At 42.5% G+C, this 27,737-nt stretch overlaps 1 protein-coding gene across 2 annotated transcripts in view; it reads right to left on the bottom strand.

Moving 5' to 3' along the window:
- LOC109889957 (SH3 and PX domain-containing protein 2A) overlaps positions 1–27,737 on the bottom strand; it is a 97,327-nt gene that overhangs the window by 48,672 nt on the left and 20,918 nt on the right. For both annotated transcript variants that reach the window (XM_020481819.2, XM_020481820.2), the window contains exon 6: positions 16,200–16,231. In XM_020481819.2, coding sequence (XP_020337408.1) covers positions 16,200–16,231 — 32 coding nt within the window. The remainder of the gene's footprint in view (positions 1–16,199; positions 16,232–27,737) is intronic.

Here is a 27,737-nt window from a genome sequence, read left to right as displayed (position 1 = left end):
ATAGATCTATATCTTCATGGCCCGTTAGTTGTCTGAATCGCCGTGTCTCCAGCCCGCCCAGCTACTCACTGGACCCTATGATCACTCGGCTATGCATGCCTTTCTCTAATGTCAATATGCCTTGTCCATTGCTGTTTTGGTTAGTGATTATTGTCGTATTTCACTGTAGAGCCTCCAGCCCTGCTCAATACGCCTCAGCTAACCCCCTTGTCCCACCTCCCACCCATGCGGTGACCTCACCTGGTTTAATTGATGTCTCTAGAGACAATATCTCTCTCATCGTCACTCATTGCCTTTTACCTCGTTTACCTCCACTGTACTCCCATCCTACCATACCTTTGTCTGTACATTATGCATTGAATCTATTCTACCGCACCCAGAAACCTGCTCCTTTTACTCTCTGTTCCGTATGTACTAGATGACCAGTCTTACAGCCATTAGCCATACCCTTACCCTACTCCTCCTCTGGTGATGTAGAGGTTAATCCAGGCCCTGCAGTGCCTAGCTCTACTCTCATTCCCCAGGCACTCTCATTTGTTGACTTCTGTAACCGTAAAAGCCTTGGTTTCATGCATGTTAACATTAGAAGCCTCCTCTCTGAGTTTGTCACCAAAACCCCTGAAATGTCCATCCCAAACTATACAATTTTCCGACAAGATAGAACTGCCAAAGGGGGCGGAGTTTCAATCTACTGCAGAGATAGCCTGCAGAGTTCTGTATTACTATCCAGGTCTGTCCCCGAACAATTTGAGCTTCTACTTTTAAAAATCCACCTTTCCAGAAACAAGTCTCTCACCGTTGCCGCTTGCTATAGACCACTTTCTGACCCCAGCTGTGCCCTGGACACCATATGTGAATTGATTGCCCCCATCTATCTTCAGAGCTCGTGCTGTTATATCATCCTAACCAACCTGCACTCCAAATACACCTTTGCCGTCTTCAACCAGGATCTCAGTGATCACTGCCTCATTCCTAGCGTCCGTTATGGGTCTGCGGTCAAACGACCACCCCTCATCACTGTCAAACGCTCCCTAAAACACTTCAGTGAGCAGGCCTTTCTAATCAACCTGGCCCGGATATTAAGGATACTGACCTCATTCCGTCAGTAGAACATGCCTGGTTATTCTTTAAAAGTGCTATCCTCACAATCTTAAATAAGCATGCCCCATTCAAAAAATGTAGAACCAGGAACAGATATAGCCCATGGTTCACTCCAGACCCGACTGCCCTTAACCAGCACAAAAACATCCTGTGGCGTACTGCATTAGCATCGAATAGCCCCCGCGATATGCAACTTTTCAGGGAAGTTAGGAACCAATATACACAGGCAGTTAGGAAAGCAAAGGCTAGCTTTTTCAAACACAAATTTGCATCCTGCACCACAAACTCAAAAAAGTTCTGGGACACTGTAAAGTCCATGGTAAATAAGAAACACTGGCAACACCGATAAATCCACGATAATTGAGAATTTCAATAAGCATTTTTCTACAGCTGGCCAGGCTTTCCACCTGGCCACCCCTGCCCTGGTCAACAGCCCTGCACCCCCCACAGCAACTTGCCCAATCCTCCCCTACTTCTCCTTCACCCAAATCCAGATAGCTGATGTTCTGAAAGAGCTGCAAAATCTGGACCCCTACAAATTAGCAGGACTAGACAATCTGGACCTCTCTTTCGTATCGTCTGAGATCCCCAAAGATTGGAAAGCTGCCTCTTCAAAGGGGGTGACACTCTAGGCCCATATCTATCCTACCCTGCCTTTCTACGGTCTTCGAAAGCCAAGTTAACAAACAGATCACCGACCATTTCGAATCCCACCGTACCTTCTCCACTATGCAATCTGGTTTCCAAGCTGGTCATGGGTGCACCTCAGCCACCCTCAAGGTCCTAAACGATATCATAACCCCCATCAATAAGATAAAATACTGTGCAGCTGTATTCATAGACCTGGCCAAGGCTTTTGACTCTGTCAATCACCACATTCTTATTGGCAGACTCAACAGCCTTGGTTTCTCAAATGACTGCCCAAACTGAGTTCAGTGTGTCAAATCGGAGGGCCTGTTTTCGGGACCTCTGGCAGTCTCTATGGGGGTGCCTCAGGGTTGAATTCTTGGGCTGACTATTTTCTCTGTATACATCAATGATGTCGCTCTTGCTGCTGGTGACTCTCTGATCCACCCCTATGCAGACGATACCATTCTGTATACTTCTGGTCCCTCTTTGGACACTGTGCTAACTAACCTCCAGACGAGCTTCAATGCCATACAACTCTCCTTCCGTGGCCTCCAACTGCTCTTAAAATGCAGGTAAAACGAAATGCATGCTCTTCAACCGATCGCTACCAGCACCTGCCCGCCCATCCAGCAACACTACTCTGGACGGTTCTGACTTAGAATATGTGGACATATACAAATACCTAGGTGCCTGGTTATACTGTAAACTCTCCTTCCAGACTCACATTAAGCATCTCCAATCCAAAATTAAATCTAGAATCGGCTTCCTATTTCGTAACAAAGCATCCTTCACTCATGCTGCCAAACATACCCTCGTAAAACTGACTATCCTACCGATCCTCGACTTCATTTACAAAATAGCCTCCAACACTCTACTCAGCAAATGTGATGCAGTCTATCACAGTGCCATCTGTTTTGTCACCAAATCCCCATATACTACCACCACTGCGACCTGTATGCTCTCGTTGGCTGGCCCTCGCTTCATATTTGTTGCCAAACCCACTGGCTCCAGGTCATCTATAAAAGTCTTTGCTAGGTAAAGCCCCGCCTTATCTCAGCTCACTGGTCACCATAGAAGCACCCACCCGTAGCACGCGCTCCAGCAGGTATATTTCACTGGTCACCCCCAAAGCCAATTCCTCTTTTGGCCGCCTTTCCTTCCAGTTCTCTGCTGTCAATGACTGGAACTAATTGCAAAAATCACTGAAGCTGGAGACTCATATCTCCCTCACTAACTTTAAGCACCAGCTGTCAGAGCAGCTCAAAGATCACTGCACCTGTCCATAGCCCATCTGTAAATAGCCCATCCAACTACCTCATCCCCATACTGTTATTATTTCTCCTTGCTCCTTTGCACCCCAGTATCTCTACCTGCACATTCATCTTCTGCACATTTATCACTCCAGTGTTTAATTGCTAAATTGTAATTATTTCGTCACTATGGCCTATTTATTACCTCCTTTATCTTACCCCATTTCCACACACTGTATAGACTTTTTCCTATTGTGTTCTTGACTGTATGTTTGTTTATTCCATGTGTAACTCTGTGTTGTTGTTTGTGTCACGGCCGTCGAATGAAGAGGACCAAAGCACAGCGTGGTAAGTGTACATATTCCTTTTATTTAGAAATGACGCCGACAAAAACAATACAAAACAACCGTGAAGCTTAAGGGCTATGTGCCACAAACAAAGTTAACTTCCCAGTATGGTTCCCAATCAGTTCCCAATCAGAGACAAAGATAGACAGCTGTCCCTGATTGAGATCCATACCCGGCCAAAACATAGAAATATAAAATCATAGAAAAACAAAACATAGAATGCCCACCCCACATCACACCCTGACCTAACCAAATAGAGAAATAAAACGGCTCTCTAAGGTCAGGGCATGACAGTTTGTGTCACACTGCTTTGCTTTATCTTGGCCAGGTCGCAGTTGTGAACGAGAAATTGTTCTCAAAAGCCTACCGGGTTAAATAAAAGGTTAAATAAAAAAATAAAATCTATATACAGCTGAAGTCGGAAGTTTACATACACCTTAGCCAACTACATCTAAACTCAGTTTTTCATAATTCTTGATATTTAATCCTAGTAAAATTCCCTGTCTTAGGTCAGTTAGGATCACCACTTTATTTTAAGAATGTGAAATGTCAGAATAATAGTTGAGAGAATTATTTATTTCAGCTTTTATTTCTTTCATCACATTCCCAGTGGGTCAGAAGTTTACATACACTCAATTATTATATGGTAGCATTGCCTTTAAATGGTTTAACTTGGGTCAAATATGTCGCGTAGGCTTCCACAAGCTGGGTGAATTTGGCCCATTCCTCCTGACAGAGCTGGTGTAACTGAGTCAGGTTTGTAGGCCTCCTTGCTCGCACATGCTTTTTCAGTTCTGCCCACAATTTCTCTTTAGGACTGAGGTCAGGGCTTTGTCATGGCCACTCCAATACTTTGACTTTGTTGTCCTTAAGCCATTTTGCCACAACTTTGGAAGTATGCTTGGGGTCATTGTCCATTTGGAAGAACCATTTGCGACCAAGCTTTAACTTCCTGACTGATGTCTTGAGATGTTGCTTCAATATATCCACATAATTTTCCTACCTCATGATGCCATCTATTTTTTGAAGTGCACCAATCCCTCCTGCAGCAAAGCACCCCCGCAACATGATGCGGCCACCCCCGTGCTTCACGGATGGGATGGTGTTCTTCAGCTTGCAAGCCTCCCCCTTTTTCCTCCAAACGTAACAATGGTCATTATGACCAAACAGACATTTTTCCAAAAAGTACGATCTTTGACCCCATGTGCAGTTGCAAACCGTAGTCTGGCTTTTTGTGGTTTTTGTTTAGTGTTTTTTTTTGTGGGTTTTGGAGCAGTGGTTTTGGAGCAGTGGCTTCTCCCTCGCTGAGCGGCCTTTCAGGTTATGTCGATATAGGACTCATTTTAATTTATATATAGATACTTTTCTACCTGTTTCCTCTAGCATCTTCACAAGGTCCTTTGCTGTTGTTCTGGGATTGATTTGCACATTTCGCACCAAAGTACGTTCATCTCTAGGAGACAGAACGCGTTTCCTTCCTGAGCGGTATGACGGCTGCGTGGTCCTATGATGTTTATACTTGCGTACTATTTTTTGTAGAGATGAACGTGGTACCTTCAGTCATTTGGAAATTGCTCCCAAGGATGAAGCAGACTTGTGGAGGTCTACATTTTCTTCGGAGGTCTTTGCTGATTTCTTTTGATGTTCCCATGATGTCGCCTTGAAATACATCCCAAAGGTACATCTCCAATTGATTCAAATTATGTCAATTAGCCTATCAGAAGCTTCTAAAGCCATGACATCTTTTTCTGGAATTTCACAAGCTGTTTAAAGGCACAGTCAACTTAGTGTATATAAACTTCTGACCAACTGGAATTGTGATACAGTGAATTATAGGTGAAATAATCTGTCTGTACAACAATTGTTGGAAAAATGACTTGTGTCATGCACAAAGTAGATGTCCTAACCGACTTGCCAAAACTATAGTTTCTTAATTTGTGGAGTGGTTGACAAAAATGAGTTTTAATGACTCCAACCTAAGTGTATGTAAACTTCCGACTAAAAGTGTATATCTATATATAAACTGGGTGGGTCGAGCCCTGAATGCTGATTGGCTGACAGCCGTGGTATTTCAGACCGTGTGCCACGGGTATGACAAAAGTAATTTTTACTGCTTTAATTACATTGGTAAACAGTCTATAATAGCAATAAGGCACTTATGGGGTTGATGATATATGGTCAATATACCACGGCTAAGGGCTGTATGCAGGCACTCCGCATTGTGGCTTAAGAACAGCCCTTAGCTGTGGTATATTAGCCATATACTACACCCCCTCGGGCCTAACAAATTACTTCAAAATAAAAATATATATTTAAAAAACTCAACAGGGTGTGATCTGATAAAACAGGAATCCACGCAAAATGACGTGATGTTTTTGAAACGTGCTTCTTCTCTTGTTGGGCAGCGAGGGGTGTGCGCTATGAGAATGAGTAAAGACTGTGTCAACACACTCAGTAGGTCCCAAAAACAAAATCTAATATTTCAGCCCCTTTCAGGAAATGAAATGTTTTGCATCAGCAGGAAGAACAGGCTAGAACAAGGGTCACTAAGGTGAGAAATATTAGGAGGGAAAGCCTAAGACGTTGTAGGGTAGAGCTAAAATAAGGTCTTCATCTGGATACCAATGAAATAATTTTTTAACTCTAATCTGTGTAACAATCCACAAAGAGAAATGTAGATTAATATGAAATTGTATGTTGGGTGAAATATGCTTCATACCATAATATTTCCTTCTACTCTGTCTCCAAACGCTGTAGCTTTAGTAAGCACATGTGATTTACAGTAGTTATGTATTCCAACTCCATCATCTGAGGGCATGAAATTAGATGCAGTAGATTAAATCAATTTCATCGAATGGAGGAGGATGGGTTAGTGTGCTGCAAGTAGTGGCCACACTAGTGTTAACAAACTGAGCCTGTTAGGAGAGAAATCCTGCTTTTAGCACATATGATTGATATCAGTTCCCCCACCCTTCCTGGAATCTCAGAATATCAACAACTTTAGTGTCTAGACTACTGTGTTTACGTGCGTGTGTGCCTGCCTGCCTCCTAGGATGCCTGCGGGCATCGCCCCATATGCACAGCACATATCTATAACCCTTAAAATTTTATATTTGACACCAGACTTTTGAAATAGCCCTGTTAGACACTCTCTGTTTACATCTCACCTCACTCAGATTTATACTTGCACTTCCTGCTCCCAGCCCTGCTCTCCCTCCTTCCCAATCCCATTATTGGTCCTGTCCAAAACAGGACGAAAGTTGGGAGCGTTGCAAGAATGCATCTTGGGGAGGAAACAGGGGAGGTTGGGAATTGGGAAGGCTGTTGGTTTGGGTCAGGGGATTTATCCTCCTTTGTTGTCAGGGTTCCTGATCTTACTCGGGGTCTGGTTAGACGGAGGGCTGGTGTGACACTGGCATGATGAGGACCTTTTGATTTCACTGAAGCTGATTTAGCAGAGAGATGGAGTAGATCTAAATCTGGTCTTTGGATCGCCAGCTGCAGTGTGGGTGGATAAGAAGGGGATACTGAGCGGTTGTTCAATGCAGTTTACAGATGCTTTCACTGAGTCACTTTGTTAAAACTATCTCTAAAAAGGATGTAGAATGTGTACCGTCAGACAACAAACAAATAAAACCCTGCATAAAGGGAAATAAACTGCACATGGGGTTCTAACCATATTGAGCAGCTCATATTTAAAATCAGATATTGTATAAGGACATAAACCTATGTAGTAACACTATTGTAGGTGTCCTTATGTATGCATTCATAAAGCCCTTATAACAGCTATAACACACAACATTAGTCATAAAGTGACATAAGGAGTTTTATATTGTTATGAGTAATGGCATAAGATGTTATAAAACTAGTTATAATGGGTGTTATAGATGACTGTTGATCCTGTTGTCATATGCTCTAATGTCAACTGTTAATAACAGCTGCTATAACAGAGCCTGAATGACAACTAATGTCATATGTTATTACATGCTACTTAACAATCTATACATACCAGATGATATAAACAGGGTGTTATGTAATTTACCAACATCTGTGTCACATTATTACTTTTAATGGATTGATGTGCATCATAACCATGTCATATGCCCTTATAGAGTGTGCACAGAAACCTTCAATAAAGTGACATTCATTTGAGGTGTTATAAAACAGTTATGAATGTTCTTGTACCACAGCACGAGTTGAGAAACACAAAACTCGAACATTCAAAGGATCTCAAAGCAGCATTGGCAAACAGTCTATTGACTCCAACATAAACGTCTCAATATACAATTTGCAGATGCATCTACGTTATAAAGTCGCAGATGCATCTACGTTATAAAGTCTTTATTGATTGTTATTGATTCATTAGACAACTGGTGTGTCATGTGTTCTTGCCAAATATTGGCACTCAACAGCTGTTTAGCATTGAAAATCATCAGGCAGCCCCTTTGTCTTATTTTGTGTCTGTTGGTTTCCTAACATGTATTTTCTGGCACACACTGGGTATTATGAGATGAAGACTCGATTGCTTTTCACAAGTGCTCCAGCTAGCTGCCTACAGGCTACAGGAGGGGTTGGTTCCTTGTTGAGGCAGAGGTGACAATGGTCACTGGCTTGGCTCTAGAACTCATGATGGTGTTAGCTACTTTGGCAAAAAGTCACAAACTGTCAGTGCACACACTGACTTTGTGGTTTAAGAGACTTGCCTGTTTATAATGCAGTTATGCTACTGCTGTGTGTATTTTAGAGTTAGTTCAGCCAAATATCCATACAGTATCTTTATAGAAAAACATAAGAATGGTGCAAATGTTTGCCTCGCATTGTCTAACCCGTAAAAATGTCATTATAAAAATGGTAGTTTCACTCGAGTGAGATTCAGTTAATTCAATCTTTCAGATGGTGGCCTTGCAGCATGTACAATAAAAGTCCTGTGTCTGGGAGGCAGCATGAGTCAAAAAGCTCAGTATGCAATGGCTTATCAAGTAAGGGGAGTGTGATTGCTGAAACAGCCCACAGTTGTTTATGTGGTAGAGAAGCACACATTCGTCATAGAGATTTTAGCCTTGTGCAGGAACTCTTTGTCAGTTCCCCTTCACACACACACACACCTTCGTACACACATACACACACACGCGCACACACACACACACACACACACACACACACACACACACGGCTAGCTGGCCTCTTACCCGTGCGCCCCTTGACCTTTCACACACACACCCCGATACTCCCCCTGATACTCCTCCCACCCCACCCTACCACCCGTCACACACAATTCCACTCCCTATATGCCCCTGAGCCCCCCAGCTCAAATAAAGCCAGCATGGCTGCGCACACACCCCGTTCCGTGCGTAACACTTGCCACGTAAACCTACTTTCCTCACATGCAGAGCCCCCAAGCGCTCTTACACTCTCTCCCACTCTCTCTCTCCCTCCCAAACTCTCATTCTCTCTCACGCTCCCCCTCTCCTACTCAGTCCTGTTATCCTAACACAGTAAAGCTGCTCAGACAAACAGCTCATTTTATTCACTTGTGCTCAGTTGTACAAGTTTAAGTTAAGTTTTCTTTTAGTAAATAGGGTTTCAGCCTGAACTGTTCTCTGTCATAGTTACTTCAAAACAGTTTCCAAACAGTGTGTTAACTTCCAAACCATTTTCCTTGGAGACACAGCAGATCTAGCGAAAACATTCAGGTCTTACTTCATGAGTAAACTCATATTGTCTATCAATAGCACTACTCTATGTGCTTGTCTCAAGTCTAGTTGTGCTGTGCCCATGAGGAGTTGACCAAACCACACATGCTTAGGCAGCCACCCAGGCTGTACTGTATGCTGTCTGTGAAGTTAGTGAAGAGAACAATAGACAGAAAGAGACGTACTGGAAACAGTGCTAAGATATATACCTGGAGAACTAGTAAGGTACTGTATGTCCTGTTTTGACCCATAGAGAGCAACAGATCTACAGAATGAAGTGGACTCAACAGGGAGTGGAAATCATCCAACTGAGAACCCCATAGGGCCCTTGATTTGATTGTAAGGGAGGACACAGTTGGAGAATAATTACTGAGATACAGGCCAAAACCTTACCGAAACCACATGAAGGAGCAAATCATTTATTCGTAACTCAATAGTGGTTTTCAGGGACAACTTTTCTTTATCTTAATGTCATAATCTATGGAGTAAATCCTTTTTTGCTCCTAATCAGGGACCCAGCGGTTCACCTATGGGCAATTTCACCAGTCCATAATAAATAACGGAACTTGAAACTTTTGAACACTGAATAAACATTGAAGAAATTCAAGATAGCTGGCGGGTGTATGAGGGAATGACAAACCACACAGAGAGAGAGCGAGAGAATGGGGCAGTCATCATGACGATGCTATGAATGACTGATTGTCTACGTCAGAGTATAAGACAGAGCTGTTCAGATAGCCTGTGATTTCTGCAGAATGTCCATGCCAGGTAAACAGTGGGAACCAGTCTGGCTAAACCATGCAGTAACCACCAGCAGTTTTGTGGCCTGGGGCAACATTTTCCTGTTAGGGCACATTTTCCTGTTAACCCTAACTCTAAACTCTTAGGAGAGACCAACACCATGTAATTATGGGGACCTTAAGCTGCAGCTACAGCAAAAATTCACCACAGACTTGCACAGTCTCTTTGCTGTTCTGGTTTAATAAAGTAATACCAATATCTCAGTGCAGTTAACCCTGTTTCTTGGTGTGCAGGAAGAAGATTTCAAAAAGAGATGTTCAGTAAGGCTAAGCTATAAAAACCTTGATTAGACTAGAGTTGTACGGCAAAATATCAGCATCTTGAGAGATTCCTCCAAGGATTTCCGTCTTAATTTAAAAGATGGAAAATTATGTTCACTATTACAAGAGACAATAAAATAGGACCATTTCATTAATTAATCATTGTTTGTCTACTGTAACTATTCAAAATGTATCGGAAGAGCAACTTTTACAACTGTGGATAAGCTATTATTCCAGCCTCCGATTCCTGGAAGAAATGCAATATCTTGCACAGTCTGAACGTAAGCTACGACAGAGACACACGCCTGAAAAAAGGCAAGCTTTCCATTTCCTTATGTCAATGGAATTCACTGTTACGTAAAGGCACAATACCATAGAGTGTAGAATAAAATTAGGTTGGAGTCTCATTTCATTTGGTGGCAACTTCATTAGGTTGCCAGGAATGTGTAATTCAGCTGTACTATTTAATGCATAATACCGTAGGTCAGGGGTATTCAACTCCGGAGAATGCTGGTTTTCTGTTCTACCTGATAATTAATTGCACACACCTGGTGTACCAGGTCTAAATCAGTCCCTGATCAGAGGGAAACAAAAAAATGCAGTGGAAATGGCTTGGAGGTCCAGAGTTGATTTTGAAGGCTTCAGGTATAATGTACTATTCAAATAATTGTAGTCAAATTCATGGCAACTTCATGAACTGTTGAATCTTCTATTTTTTCGCCTGGTAGTACTGAGCAATTTGTGCTTCTTGAGGTTGGTTCGGATTTGGTTACCACATTTTTTTTCCCAGGTTTTGATAACTTTTAAAGACATGAGTTGAATGCTGTAACAGAGAATAAAACAATGAATACAAATTCCATGATGGTAATGACTACACACTACTGCTTATCACTTATTATTTCATATTTCAGATGTTGTGTATTTTACATTTGTTTATTTTATGACATTTTATTCCAAGTCATCATCTCATCTCTATAGATCTGCTGCCTAGGCAGTCTGACAAAATTACTATTTTAGTAGTTCTTCAAAGTAAATAAAGGCATACTTTTAAGACTGCTGAATAGCAAACACTTAGATCAGTGGTCAAATCAAAGACCTTAGGATGAAATGCTTACTTACAAGCCCCTAACCAACAATGCAGTTCAAGAAATGCAGTTTAAAAAAAAAGAAGAGTTTTAAAAATGCAAATCAATCACAAGGTAACACAAGAAAGTGACATTACAATAACGAGGCAATATACAGGGGGTACCAATACCGAGTCAATGTGCGGGGGTACAGGTTAATCAAGGTCATTTGTAAAGTGACTGCATAGATAATAAACAGCAAGTAGCAGCAATGTAAAAACAAAAAGGGGGCCACTTGATTTGTTTAGTTGCTCAGTAGTCATATGGCTTGGAGGTAGAAGCTTTTAAGGAGCCTTTTGGTCCTAGACTTGGCGCTCCGGTACCGCTTGTGTGAGGTAGCAGAAAGAACAGTCTATGACTTGGGTGACAGGAGTCTTTGACAATTTTTTGGGCCTTCCTCTGACACCGCCTAGTACATACACTACCGTTCAAAAGTTTGGGGTCACTTAGAAATGTCCTTGTTATTGAAAGAAAAGCACATTTTATGTCCATTAAAAAAACATCAAATTGATCAGAAATACAGTGTAGACATTGTTAATGTTGTAAATGACTATTGTAGCTGGAAACGGCTGATTTGTAATGGAATATCTGCATAGGCGTACAGGGGCCCAATATCAGCAAGCATCACTCCAGTGTTCCAATGGCACACTGTGTTAGCTAATCCAAGTTTATAATTTTAAAAGGTTAATTGATCATTAGAAACTATGTTAGAACAGCTGAAAAATCCAACCTCACAGATCTTCATTGTAAGGGTTTAAACACCGTTTTCCATGCTTGTTCAATGAACCATAAACAATTAATATACATGCACCTGTGGAACGGTCCTTAAGACACTAAAAGCTTAAAGATGGTAGGCAATTAAGGTCACAGTTATGAAAACTTAGGACACTAAAGAAGCCTTTCTACTAACTCTGAAAAACACCAAAAGAAAGATGCCCAGGGTCCCTGCTCATCTGTGTGAATGTGCCTTAGGCATCCTGCAAGGAGGCATGAGGACTGCAGATGTGGCCAGGGCAATAAATTGCAATGTCCGTACTGTGAGATGCCTAAGACAGCGCTGCAGAGAGACAGGACGGATAGCTGATTGTCCTCGCAGTGGCAGACCACGTGTAACAACACCTGCACAGGATCGGTACATCCGAACATCACACCTGCGGGACAGGTACAGGATGACATCAACAACTGCCCGAGTTACACCAGGAACGCACAATCCCTCCATCAGTGCTCAGAATGTCCGCAATAGGCTGAGAGAAGCTGGACTGAGGGCTTGTAGGCTTGTTGTAAGGCAGGTCCTCACCAGACATCACCGTCAATAACGTCGCCTATGGGAACAAACCCACCGTCGCTGGACCAGACAGGACTGGCAAAAAGCGCTCTTCACTGACAAGTCATGGTTGTGTCTCACCATGGGTGAAGGTCGGATTCGCGTTTGTCGTTGAAGGAATAAGCGTTACACCGAGGCCTGTACTCTGGAGCGGAATCTATTGAGGTGGAGGGTCCGTCATGGTCTGGGGCGGTGTGTCACAGCATCATCGGACTGATCTTGTTGTCATTGCAGGCAATCTCAGCGCTGTGCGTTACAGGGAAAACATCCTCCTCCCTCAGGTGGTACCCTTCCTGTAGGCTCATCCTGACATGACCCTCCAGCATGACAATGCCACCAGCCATACTGCTCGTGCTGTGCGTGATTTCCTGCAAGACAGGAATGTCTCTGTTCTGCCATGGCCAGCGAAGAGCCCGGATCTCAATCCCATTGAACACGTCTGGGACCTGTTGGATCGGAGGGTGAGGGCTAGGGCCATTCCCCACAGAAATGTCTGGGAACTTGCAGGTGCCTTGGTGGAAGAGTGGGGTAACATTTGATAGCAAGAACTGGCAAATCTGGTGCAGTCCATGAGGAGGAGATGCACTGCCGTACTTAATGCAGCTGGTGGCCACACCAGATACTGACTGTTACTTTTGATTTTGACCCCCCCATTATTCAATTTCTGTTAGACACATGTCTGTGGAACTTGTTCAGTTTATGTCTCAGTTGTTGAATCTTGTTATGTTCATACAAATATTTACACATGTTAAGTTTGCTGAAAATAAACGCAGTTGACATTGAGGATGTTTCGTTTTTTGCTGAGTTTATAAGCCATAAAATGTGCGTTCTCCCTACTTCCACTCACACTACAACCAGCACTGCAGCTGCAATGAATGAGTATAGCAAATCAAATACAATTTTATTTGTCATATACACATGGTTAGCAGATGTTAATGCGAGTTTAGCTAAATGCTTGTGCTTCTAGTTCCGACAATGCAGTAATAACCAACGAGTAATCTAACCTAACAATTCCACAACTACTACCTTATCCACACAAGTGTAAAGGGATAAAGAATATGTACATAAAGATATATGAATGAGTGATAGTACAGAATGGCATAGGCAAGATGCAGTAGATGGTATCGAGTACAATATATACATATGAGATGAGTGATGTAGGGTATGTAAACATTATATTAAGTGGCATAGTTTAAAGTGGCTAGTGATACATGTATTACTTAAAGATGGCAAGATTCGGTAGATGATATAGAGTACAGTATATACATATGAGATGAGTAATGTAGGGTATGTAAACATTATATTAAGTGCCATTGTTTAAAGTGGCTAGTGATACATTTTTTCCATAAATTTCCATTATTGAAGTGAGCTGGAGTTGAGTCAGTATGTTGGCAGCAGTCACTCAATGTTAGTGGTGGCTGTTTAACAGTCTGATGGCCTTGAGATAGAAGCTGTTTTTCAGTCTCTCGGTCCCTGCTTTGATGCACCTGTACTGACCTCGCTTTCTGGATGATAGTGGGGTGAACAGGCAGTGGCTCGGGTGGTATTGTCCTTGATGGTCTTTATGGCCATCCTGTGACATTGGGTGATGTAGGTGTCCTGGAGGGTAGGTAGTTTTCCCCCGGTGATGTGTTGTGCAGACCTCACTACCCTCTGGAGAGCCTTACGGTTGTGGGCGGAGCAGTTGCCGTACCAGGCGGTGATACAGCCCGACAGGATGCCCTCGATTGTGCATCTGTAGAAGTTTGTGAGTGCTTTTGGTGACAAGCCGAATTTCTTCAGCCTCCTGAGGTTGAAGAGACGCTGCTGCGCCTTCTTCACAACGCTGTCTGTGTGGGTGGACCAATTCAGTTTGTCCGTGATGTGTACGCCGAGGAACTTAAAACTTACTACCCTCTCCACTACTGTCCTGTCGATGTGGATAGGGGGGTGCTCCCTCTGCTGCTTCGATAAGTTTGCGTTATTATTATCAGCGGCTTGTCTTTTCTAATATCAAGGAATATTTCACTCTCTCTGAATTGGTGCATGACACTGCTATACTCATTCACTGTAGCTTTAGTGCTTGTTGTTGCGTGAGTGGACGTAGGGAGAACATGCATTTTATGGCTTATAAAAGTGTTGAACAAAGTGTTGACAGTGCTGATTAACAACTTAAACATGAACTTACTTGTAAAAATTCATAATTCATTGAGTCTCTCTATAGTCATGGTTTTAAAAGTTTTGAAATCATACAGCCTACATTTTTTATGTCTTGAGGAAACTGCAGACACTGTGATCTGCGCTATCTGATTGACCAGTGGTAGGCCTATAGGTGCACCTGATTTGCTCTCTGGGCCTGCCGGGTATGCAGAGTTCTACCTTCAGACACATGAAATGTTTTAAAAAAGGGAACACTTTGCCTTCCTAGCATTAAGGCTGCAGAATCAAGTGTGCCAAACCGCCAACAGCACTGAACGAAAAAACGCAAGGCTTTACCGTTGTTGTTTTTTACAGAAATGTTTGGTGATCGACTAAGAATGCCTTGGAGATCGACCAGTCGATCGCGATTGAATGGTTGATGACCACTTTCAGGTAGAGATACCTTGCCAGGCAACTGCTTTCTATTCCTCTAGATCATGCGTTTTCTCTTCTCTCCGTCTCTGTGTCTGCTCCACACAGACCAGACAAGTGGGTGCGCAATGGATTATGGTCATTGCAGTTAATTACCACGTTCTCGCAAAACTATATAGAATAATGATTGGCCCGTTAGAAACTCCAACTCCTTACTACATTGCACAGTTCAGGCTTGATCCGAGTGATCTCTAGAGAAACTGCGTATCGAGCACACAGAAGAAAGAAAAACTAAATGGATTTAAAATAATTGAACGGACTCCAGTAAATTGTTTATAAAACAAAAAATAACCGAAATGTGGGTTAATTGCTCAGAACTATCACCTGGTAACATCACCTGGAGTGTAGAATGCTGGTGACTCAAGTACGCACACACAAGGGCATACTGCAGATGCACAGCTGCTCCCCCAGCCCTTCTGAATCCTACCCACCCAAGGCCATATGCCAATGCACTGAGCCCACTCACCGTCCCAACAGTCAGCATGCAATCCAGGCACAGCATAGCTGTACAAACAGGTGCTCCTTCCCAACCAACGCTGTTTGCTTAACCCTTTCATCACAATAAGCTGTGTTGGATTTGGCTGTGTGCATTAAGCAGAGACTTGATATGTTATCGTGAGCCGAGTTGGTCTTAGTATACACTTGTGACGTTATAGAGCTTTCTTCAACGGTCTATCAATCTTTGCTCAGTCGGTGGAAAGGATATGGACTCCCAAGAAATGCTTTGTTACTGTATGCCTGTTTGGTACAAAGACATGAATGCCTACACACACACACACACACACACACACCAACAGAGATACACATGCACACACCAGACAAATGTCAAAAATGGACTTAGAAAAATCATCACATAGGCTACATGACCTGTTCCAGGTAACTGGATAACCAACCAAAGTCATACACTACTGTAATAACTTAAATAAAAAAAGAACGCACTACCACTGAAAACACAAATTACACACAGGACTCCATGCAATGCAACTGACCGGAGCAGAGTAGATGCACTTCTATGTGAGTGCTGGTCGATATAGAGAGAAATTAGGTGACTTGTCTTACCTGACTTGCGTTTGGTGGATCCCCCATAGTCCCTGCAAAAAAAACAACACCAGAGAGTCATGGTCAGTGTTGTGACAGGGAGCCAGGCCAGAGCAGGAGCATGCTGTCCTACAGAGGACTCTGTACCCTACCAGCCAAACCCTCAATAAGAATGCACACACACAGGCACCCCACATGGAGCATGTCAGAAAGAGAGGGAGAAAGATTGAGGGAGAGAGAGGGACAGAGAGGGAGAAAGAAGGAGAGAGAGAGACTAGTCTGTGGCGACCTAAATGCCAGAACTGGACAAGAACCTGACACCCTCAGCACACAGGGGGATGAACACCTACCTGGTGGTGACAGCATTCCCTCCCCCATATGCCCCTCTAGGCACAACTACGACATAACCAACAAAAACAGGTCACAACTCCTGTAGCTCTGTTACACTGGGTATGTAGATAGTTAATGGTAGGCTTCGAGAGGACTCCTATGGTAGGTACACCTATAGCTCATCTCTTGGCAGTAGTACTGTAGACTACTTTATCACTGACCTCAACCCAGAGTCTCTCGGAGTGTTCACAGTCAGCCCACTGACACCCCTATCAGATCACAGCAAAATCACAGTATACTTGAACAGAGCATTACTCAATCATGAGGCATCAAAGCCAAAGGAACTAAATAATATTAAGAAATGCTATAGATGGAAGGAAAGTAGTGTGAAAACCTACCAAAAAACAATCAAGCAACAACAAATTCTATCCCTTTTAGATAACTTCCTGGACAAAACGTTCCACTGTAACAGTGAAGGTGTAAACTTGGCAGAAAACCTAAAATATTATATTTGACCTTTCAGCTTCCCTATCAAATCTAAACATTTCAAACAGAAAACCTTAGAAAATTAACAAACATTTTTAAGGGAAGGTCCTAAAAATTGTCAAAGACAAATTGTCAGCCACCCTAGTCATAGAATGCTCTCGATGCTATCGCAAGGCAAGCGGTACCAGAGCGCCAAGTCTAGGGCCATGATTCCTGAACAGCAAATTCAATGGCTACACAGAACATTTGCATTGACCCCCCCATTTTTACGCTTCTGCTACTCCCTGTTTATTATCTATGCATACTCACTTTAACTCTACCTACATGTATACTACCGTTCAAAAGTTTAGGGTCATTGGGAAATGTCCTTGTTTTTGAAAGAAAAGCATATTTTTTTTGTCCATTAAAATAACATAAACTTGATCAGAAATACAGTGTAGACATTGTTAATGTTGTAAATGACTATTGTACCTGGAAACAGCTATTATTTGTCATTTTTATTTTTTACTTATCTATTTTTTTACTTAACACTTATTTTTCTTAAAACTGCATTGTTGGTTAAGGGCTTGTAAGTAAGCATTTCACTGTAAACGTCAACACCTGTATTGGGCCGATGTGACAAAAAAACATTTGATTTGATAAAAATTTGAACAATGACAAATGGTTTGTTAAACCAATGAGGAGATGGGAGAGGCAGGACTTGCAGCGCGATCTGCGTCAGAAATAGAACTGACTTCTATTTTAGCCCTTGGCAACGCAGATGCTCCTTGACGCGCGCGAGCAGTGTGGGGTGCAATAATTGAATAACATAGATTTCTACATTTATTTTGCAACGCTCGCGCACTTGACGTGAGTGGTGTAGTCAGCCTGTTAGAGACCCAGAAAACCTGAGCCGAAACCTTCACTATGGTGAATCACAAAAACAATACAGGAATAAACTACAGAAAAAGAAGGAACAGCACGTCAGAAATCAGCTCAATGTAATTGAAGAATCATAGACCAGCCACTTCTGGGAAAATTGGAACAACAACACGACAAAACAGAGATGCTTGTTCTAGGTCCCAAGAAACAAAGAGATCTTCTTTTGAATCTGACAATTAATCTTAAATGGTTGTACAGTCGTCTCAAATAAAACTGTGAAGGACCTCGGCGTTACTCTGGACCCTGATCTCTCTTTTGACCAACATATCAAGACTGTTTCAAGGACAGATTTTTTCCAACTACGTAACATTGCAAAAATTAGAACGTTTCTGTCCAATCCATCCAATGCTCTACTTTCCGGCTAACTGGATAAAGCACAAAATAAACTTCAGTTAGTGCTAAATACGGCTGCTAGAATCCTGACTAGAACCAAATAATTATTACTCCAGTGCTAGCCTCCCGACACTGGCTTCCTGTCAAGGCAAGGGCTGATTTCAAGGTTTTACTGCTAACCCACAAAGCATTACATGGGCTTGCTCCTACCCATCTCTCTGATTTGGTCCTGCCGTACATACCTACACGTACGCTACGGTCACAAGATGCAGGCCTCCTAATTGTCCCTAGAATTTCTAAGCAAACAGCTGGAGGCAGGGCTTTCTCCTATAGAGCTCCATTTTTATGGAATGGTCTGCCTACCCATGTGAGAGACGCAAACTCGGTCTCAACCTTTAAGTCTTTACTGAAGACTCATCTCTTCAGTGGGTCATATGATCGAGTGTAGTCTGGCCCAGGAGAGTGAAGATGAACGGAAAGGCTCTGGAGCAACGAACCGCCCTTGCTGTTTCTGCCTGGCCGGTTCCCCTCTTTCCACTGGGATTCTCTGCCTCTAACCCTATTACAGGGGCTGAGTCACTGGCTTACTGGTGCTCTTTCATGCCATCCCTAGGAGGGGTGCGTCACTTGAGTGGGTTGAGTCACTGATGTGATCTTCCTGTCTGGGTTGGCGCCCCCCCTTGGGTTGTGCCGTGGCGGAGATCTTTGTGGGCTATACTCGGCCTTGTCTCAGGATGGTAAGTTGGTGGTTGAAGATATCCCTCTAGTGGTGTGGGGGCTGTGCTTTGGCAAAGTGGGTGGGGTTAAATCCTTCCTGTTTGGCCCTGTCCGGGGGTATCATCGGATGGGGCCACAGTGTCTCCTGACCCCTCCTGTCTCAGCCTCCAGTATTTATGCTGCAGTAGTTTGTGTGTCGGGGGGCTAGGGTCAGTTTGTTTTATCTGGTGTACTTCTCCTGTCTTATCCCGTGTCCTGTGTGAATTTAAGTATGCTCTCTCTAATTCTCTCTTTCTTGGAGGACCTGAGCCCTAGGACCATACCTCAGGACTACCTTGCATGATGACTCCTTGCTGTCCCCAGTCCACCTGGCCGTGCTGCTGCTCCAATTCCAACTGTTCTGCCTGCAGCTATGGAATCCTGACCTGTTCACCGGACGTGCTACCTGTCCCAGACCTATTATTTGACCATGCTGGTCATTTATGAACATTTGAACATCTTGGCCATGTTCTGTTATAATCTCCACCCGGCACAGCCAGAAGAGGACTGGCCACCCCACAGCCTGGTTCCTCTCTAGGTTTCTTCCTAGGTTTTTGCCTTTCTAGGGAGTTTTTCCTAGCCACCGTGCTTCTACACCCGCATTGTTTGCTGTTTGGGGTTTTAGGCTGGGTTTCTGTACAGCACTTTGAGATATCAGCTGATGTACGAAGGGCTATATAAATACATTTGATTTGAAGAGTTATCATCTATCTATCTAAAATGGAGATGTATAGGTAAATCACTTCAATCTTTTTTGGCCCTATAACAAAGAACAAACAACAGAAACCTATACATGATCAAATACAAATCTTAGAATCAACTTTTAAAAACTGGAGAATCCAGTGGGTTCTGGTACCTACATTGAATGAACTACAGGACAAAATACAAACCCTCCAACCCAAAAAAGCCTGTGGTGTTGATGGTATCCTCAATGAAATGATCAAATATACAGACCTGTTTCCACAAGAAAAGGGCAACCAGTGAAGAACAAACACCATTGTAAATACAACCCATATCTATGCTTATTTATTTTCCCTTTTGTATTTTAACTATTTGCACATAATGACAGTTGAAATGTCTTTATTATTTTGGAACTTTTGTGAGTGTGATGTATAATGTTAATTGTTATTGTTTATTTCACTTGTTAACATATGTTAACATATGTTTCCCATGCCAATAAAGTCCTTCAATTGAAATTGAGAGGGAGGACAAGTGAGAGAGAGAGGGAGAGATTGCTGTGTGTACAGTATGTGAAAGTGAGAGAGAGTGACAGAGTGAGTGAGTGAGTGATTGTTGATTTGCATCTGTTTATTGGTGGGGCATGTGTGTGTGTGTGTGTGTATGTTGTGCATGTGTGTGCATGCCTACTGCAGTTTGGAAATGGCAGTCTGCAGGTTTTCATTAGGTTAACCTCAGACTGAACAGTGTGTGTTGAAAGACTGAAGGTCAATGTGAATGCAAACACAGACAGCTGTTTAGTGAGGCCAGCAGCAGGACTGCAACAATGTACAATTTGGTCAAACAATTCCATAAGTTATGTTTATCAACCTCAAGAAAATGTAGGCTATGATCAGCTGCTGAAGTTAATAAACTGTTTTGGTGAATGTAGAAATTATAACCCTTTATAAAAGTATCCAATCCTGACATGTTATTACCTAAAGTAAAATACTGTACCACGGTATCCACTATGAATGTTAAAATAGTCATTGACTCGACAAGCATTATCAGAACACAGAGCCTATTCTTTGTTTGAACTTTCTTAATCTGTCATAGGCTGCCAAGAGTTGCCATTGTGACATGATAGGCCTTTGGGTAGTGTGATATGCCCAGCTGATTCTTAAAGTCATAGTAGTGGCCATTTTAACTATGATAAATGGATCTATACCACAAAATATCAGTGAAGAGACATCAAACCCGCTTAATAAAATACAGTATTACGACCGTTACTTGTTGCCTGAACTGTACTTAATATATTAAACCTAGAAATAAAACTGAACTGGAACAATTTAATAGCGCTATCACAACAAACTCCTCCCCCCCACCCCCCACACACGTACATACACAAACCGTGTCTCAATTATCTCAAGGCTTAAAAATCCTTCTTTAACCTGTCTCCTCCCCTTCTTCTACACTGATTGAAGTGGATTTAACAAGTGATATCAATAAGGGATCATAGCTTTCACCTGAATTCACCTGGTCAGTCTGTCATGGAAAGAGCAGACGTTCTTAATGTTTTGTATACTCAGCGTACAGTACGTCCCTATTCCTTCAACCAATGGAAAATTTTAAGAACAGTACCTCTAAATATTCAGATGAATTTTCTGAAACAAACTCAACTAGGCAGAGTCCTATCATACATGGTGCCTCAAGAGACATGTAAATAGTTAATTTTTCACTTCATGAAAAACAGACTCATTAAATCTTATCTCATTTTGAAATAACAAGGTAATCGGATTAATAGACACTTCCATTTAACTATTACATGGATCTAGCATACGTACACTGCCGTTCAAATGTTTGGGGTCACTGAGAATTGTCCTAGTTTATGAGAGAAAAGCACTTTTTTTTTGTCCATTAAAATAACATAAAATTGATCAGAAATACAGTGTTGACAGTGTAGACATTGTTCATGTTGTAAATGACTATTGTAGCTGGAAACGTCAGATTTTTAATGGAATATCTACATAAGCGTACAGAGGCCCATTATCAGCAACCATCACTCCTGTGTTCCAATGGCACGATGTGTTAGCTAATACATGTTTATCATTTAAAAAAAACTTTTGCAATTATGTTAGCACAGCTGAAAACTGTTGTACTTATTAAAGAAGCAATAAAACTGGCCTTCTTTAGACTAGTCAAGAAACTGGAGCATCAGCATTTGTGGGTTTGAATATAGACTCAAAATGGCCAGAAATTCTTGTTCTGAGAAATGAAGGCTATTCCATGTGAGAAATTGCCAAGAAACGGAAGATCTCGTACAACGCTGTGTACTACTCCCTTCACAGAAAAGTGCAAACTGTCTCTAACCAGAATAGAAAGAGGAGTGGGAGGCCCCGGTGCACAACTGAGCAAGAGGATAAGTACATTAGAGTGTCTAGTTTGAGAAACAGACGCCTCACAAGTCCTCAACTGGCAGCTTCATTAAATATGACCCGCAAAACATCAATCTCAATGTCAACAGTGAAGTGACGACTACGGGATGGTGGCCTTCTAGTTGAGGACTTGAGGCGTTGGTTTCTCAAACTAGACACAACCTTATATCCTGCTCCTTTTGATTCCTAGCCAACATAGTAAGACTTGAACTGTATCAAAAATTAACCATAGTGTTTGGGACTTTACTAAAGTTTATCCTGACTTGTGAACATGAAAACATGTACTGACTGTATCTGTTACTAGGCAAGTGCTTATTAGTATCTCATGAATAGGTTATTCATAATTTGTAAGTTGAGGTAGTTGATGTAGTTAAGGTTATAGTAAGCAACCATCGGGTCCAGTTTTACACCTACCTTAAACACAACCCCTATCCCTTAACATACACATCAATAATCATTACACCACTTCAGTCAATTTTTTGCTGAGGGCCAGTCAGGAGAATAGAGCTGTTATATTGGACGGTTGGACCTCTGGCCCCAGGATCTAGCTATTTATGGTCCTGGGCCGTAGTGGCATATGAAACGCATTACCATGGAGTACTGGGGGTGGGGTAGAGGGGCTGGGGAGCGTTAAGAGTGGGGGGGGACCGGGGGAGGCTGGATCAGCCAGGCTAGCAAGTGACTAGTACCTCAGAGATGGAATAATACACTTCCCAGGAGAAGAATGCATATGCACTCTGGCTCAACCCACTGCTACCAATAGTAAAATCTAATAGATGTGGGGATGGTAAGGGGAGAAAATACGTCCAAACACTATTCAAATGTTTAAGATGGTGTGTTATTGCTTTCTGCTTTGATGTTAACCTTTTGCTGACTGGAAAGTGTCTGTCTTCACACACACACACACACACACACACACACATGCATATTCACACAAATGCAGTGCATTCGGAAAGTATTCAGATCCCTTCACTTTTTCCAAATTTTGTTACGTTACAGCCTTATTCAAAAAAATGTATTCAATCGTTTTTTCCCCTCATCAATCTACATACAATACCCCATAATGACAAAGCAAAAACAGGTTTTTAGAAATGTTTGTTAATTTATTACAAATAAAAAACGGAAATATGATATTTACATAAGTATTCAGATCCTTTACTCAGTACTTTACTCAAGCACCTTTGGCAGCGCTTGCAGCCTTGAGTCTTCTTGAGTATGATGCTACACGCTTCGCACACTTGTATTTCGGGAGTTTCTCCCATTCTTCTCCTCTCAAGATCTGTCAGGTTGGATGGGGAGCGTTGCTGCACAGCTATTTTCAGGTCTCTCCAGAGATGTTTGATCAGGTTCAAGTCCGGGCTCTGAATGGGCCACTCAAGGACATTTAGAGACTTGTCCTGAAATATATCCTGCGTTGTCTTGGCTGTGTGCTTAGGGTCGTTGTCCTATTGGAAGGTGAACCTTTGCCCCCAGTCTGAAGTCTTGAGCGCTCTGGAGCAGGTTTTCATCAAAGGTCTCTCTCTGTACTTTGCTCTGTTCATCTTTGCCTCGATCCTGACTAGTCTCCCAGTCCCTGTAGCTAAAAAACATCCCCACAGCATGATGCTGCCGCCACAATGCTTCAACATAGGGATGAAGCTAGGTTTCTTCCAGATGTGACACTTGGCATTCAGGCCAAAGAGTTCATTGGTTTCATCAGACAGGAGAATCTTGTTTCTCATGGTCTGAGAGTCTTTAGGTGTCCTTTGGCAAACTCCAAGTGGGCGGTCATGTGCCTTTTACTGAGGAGTGGCTTCCGTCTGGCCACTCTACTATAAAGGACTGATTGGTGGAGTGTTGCAGAGATGGTTGTCTTTCTGGAAGGTTCTCCCATCGCCACAGAGGAACTCTGTAGCTCTGTCAGAGTGACCACCTCCCTGACCAAGGCCCTGCTTCCCCGATTGCTCAGTTTGGCCGGGCGGCCAACTCTAGGAAGAGTCTTGGTGGTTCCAAACTTATTCCATTTAAGAATTATGGAGTCACTGTGTTATTGGAGACGTTCAATGCTGCAGACATTTTCTGGTAATCTTCCCCAGATCTGTGCCTCGACATAATCCTGTCTCTGAGCTCTACGGAAACTTTCTTCGGCCTCATGGCTTGGTTGTTGCTCTGACATGCACTGTCAACTGTGGGACCTTATGCAGACAGGTGTGTGCCTTTCCAAATCATGTCAAATTAAATGAATTTACCACTGATGGACTCCAATCAAGTTGGATGAAACAGGATGCACCTGAGCTCAATTTCAAGTCTCATAGCAAAGGGTCTGAATACTTATGTAAATGAGGTATTTCTGTTTTTTATTTGTAATAAATTTGCAACGATTTCTAAAAACCTGTTTTTGCTTTGTCATTATGGGGTATTGTGTGTAGATTGATGAGGGGAAAAAATATTTGATCCATTTTAGAATAAGAGTGTAACGTAACAAAATGTGAAAAAGTCAAGAGGTCTGAATTCTTTCAAAATACACTGTGTGTACTTTTCAAAAGGAGTTAAAAAGACAGACGTTTATCGACTGGAGGTGTTAAGAGCGAGCAGGTCTGCCGATGGACCAGGCCAGTAAAGAGTTTTATTCATCTTTCGGAGAAAGTGTGAAACGTGTTTGTGCTTGCACATATTAGCCTTGCCTCGAGCCAGGTTTTTTTTGACAGGGGATGCAGTTGGATTGCTGACAGCGGAGTGAGGATAAGCTATTTGAGTCCAGCCCAAGGTTTGTGCTTGGCAACAGTGTCCACAGTTCAAATGGTCTGCAATTGGTCTGAATACCTAAATATGGTATCTGTTTTAAATTTTTAATACATTTGCAAAAATGTCTAAAAACCTGCTTTTGCTTTGACAGTTTGGGGTAATGTGTGCCGATTGCTGAGGGTCTTTTTATTTTTTACATCCATTTTAGAATAAGGCTGTTGAGTAACAAAATGTGGGAAAAGTCAAGGGGTCTGAAAAATTTCCGAAGACACTCTACAGTACATACATATACAAGAACAAAACAATCACTCTCACACCCACTCTCTCCCTAATACACACTCTCACACACAGAAACATTCACTGCATTTTTGAATTTTCTTGAATATAGTTTTGAATATATCATTGCATCTGAATCCGCGAGGGCCCATCCTGAGCCAGAGTTGAGAATAACCAGCTGTTTGTGTGCAACTGCAGCTCTGTCTTTGTAGGTGGGCCTATTAGACATGGAATGTGAAATATTAGGCTTTTGCACACAGTTTTTAACCAGTTGGGTTTCATCCAAGAGACAGAGTCTGCTCGAGGTATACACTAAACAAATACTGCTGTCCGTAACCTTAGTCTGTCCCCTGCATGCGTTACCCCTGGTCCGTGGTCAAAAGACATTGAACAGGAAGTCATTACAGGCCTAATCAAGAGTTGACCTGCCCACAGGATCATGCAGTGTGTGCACTTGAGGGAGGAGGGGGATGATAAGCGCATGGATACATCCATTGGGTGATCATCGTTGGATAGCAGTGGGAATCAGGTCAGAGATAGGGTCAAAACAGCATTCTCTATGTCAACTACTAATGATATATCTCGTGGTGATTTAATAACATGACACGGTTTTTATGTTGTTGTTGTTTATACAGCATCTCCAAGGGGTAGGTTGTGTTTCTGGTTCATGTGTGTGTGTGCTTGTGCGGGATATGCATGCAACTGACATGCAAAAGCACTTGTTCTGATTAAATCTACTGAACACACACACACACACACAGTACTCCGTACTCCATCCTGTCCCCTGAGGTACAGAGTCAATGACAACCTCATTTCCAATTTAGTAAAAGCCCCTAGACAATGGAGCTCCCGGATCCATGTCAGTGAAGGTAAATAGCACAATGGTTAGATTCGTTTGTTGGCTAATCAGAAGCCAGCATATTTGCTTTTTGGCCTACATTTGTCCAAAATAGTTTGTTTCTGTACAATATCTATCATCTTGTCTTTTGAGATGAAAACTCTATGCATAATTCAATCTATTTTGTTACCGTAAAACCCTTGTTCAGAAACATATCGGTGGCTCCCTCTTGTGATAGTAAAGGTATTGTATTTCTGATTTCTGTATACCGCTTGAGTGGTGCAATGAGGTTCCTGAGAAAATAGAGGGCAGTGGAGGGAAGGCAATTGTAACTGTCAAGATGCTTTCCGTCTGAGAAATGAGCACACATGACTTCAACAAACAAACTACTTGTCAGGCAACAAGTCACATCAGGTTGTTTCCTTCATACTTACCTTCATACAATACACAATTTGACAATGAGTCCCATGGTCCGACTATTGACAGAGAACAAACCAAGGACTGTCAGGTCAGACCAAAAGAAACGGGACTAAGTCTGAATCTATTTATTGTCCGCTCATGAAGCCAATATACAGGTAACTGCCAAAATAATGGAACTTCTTGAGTAAAGTATATTGAAAGCAGGTGCTTCCACACAGTTGTGGTTCCTGAGTTAATTAAGCAATTAACATCCCATAACGCTAACACTTCTGCTAAACTACACACGTTGTCTTCCTTTTGCCGTCAACGTGACATTCTACCTGCTACACAGAAACCAACCAAAATCAAAAATAAATTCTCATTATTTCCATTCACAAAGATGAACGCATGTGTCAGCCATCGAGAACTGAACCTCAGCAATTCTTGAGCATGGACGCTGCCATTGGACACATTACTTCAACAAACGAGCAGTATAGCAGCTTTCATTGATTTCAAAGGAAGAATTCCCTTAACAGCTGATTGCAATGCCGGACGCCCGATGGCTGCAGTGTAGCAGGGCCGTTAGGGTCATGTATAAAAATGCTGTGCAGGCCATTATTTTTGCTAGCAAGACTATGCCCCCATAGGATGACAATGCCCCCCTCCACAGGGCAAGAGTGGTCACTGAATGGTTTGATGAGCATGAAAATGATGTAAACCACATGCCAAGGCTGTCTCAGTCACCAGATCTCAAGCCAATTCTGGAGCGGGGCCTGAGACAGCATTTTCCACCACCATCAACAAAGCACGAAATGATGGAATTTATCATAAACGAATGGTGTCGCATCTCTCCAATAGGGTTCCAGACACTTGTAGAACCTTGTAGCCAAGGTTCATTGAAGCTGTTCTGGCTCGTGGTGCCCAACGTCCTTTAAGACACTTTATGTTGGTGTTTCCTTTATTTTGGCAGTTGCCTGTGCATTCTCTACCAACTACACAATAAGAACAATCTCCTTTGGTTGTCATAGAGGGATTTTAACATTGACTTTAATGTGACAGACAACATGGGGCCATGAGGGAGCCATAGATCAGTAGAGCAGAACTCTCTCTCTGAACTCAGGCCGGGATCTGGGTGGTATGGAGGGGCTCCGCTGACAACCATCCTGCCTTTACTCCAAACTGATTATGAGAAAGCTGTGGTGGGCTATCTGCCGGATTGAAGAAGGATTATACTTTTTGAAGTGGGATTATCAAGTGAGTGCGTGTGTGTGTGTGGAGGGTAGCTGTCGTAGGTGGAGACCACCATGAAGAATACCAAGAGAATAATTGGTTGAGGCAGCGAAGATACATCCAGCCAACCACCTGAATGCTGTTAAACATATTTGAGGCAATTCACAGTTAAAC

This window comes from Oncorhynchus kisutch, linkage group LG4 (genome assembly GCF_002021735.2).
Source record: "Oncorhynchus kisutch isolate 150728-3 linkage group LG4, Okis_V2, whole genome shotgun sequence".
Classification (NCBI taxonomy): domain Eukaryota; kingdom Metazoa; phylum Chordata; class Actinopteri; order Salmoniformes; family Salmonidae; genus Oncorhynchus; species Oncorhynchus kisutch.
Note: the sequence above shows the minus strand (reverse complement) of the source record. Positions and strands in the feature narration are given on the sequence as shown.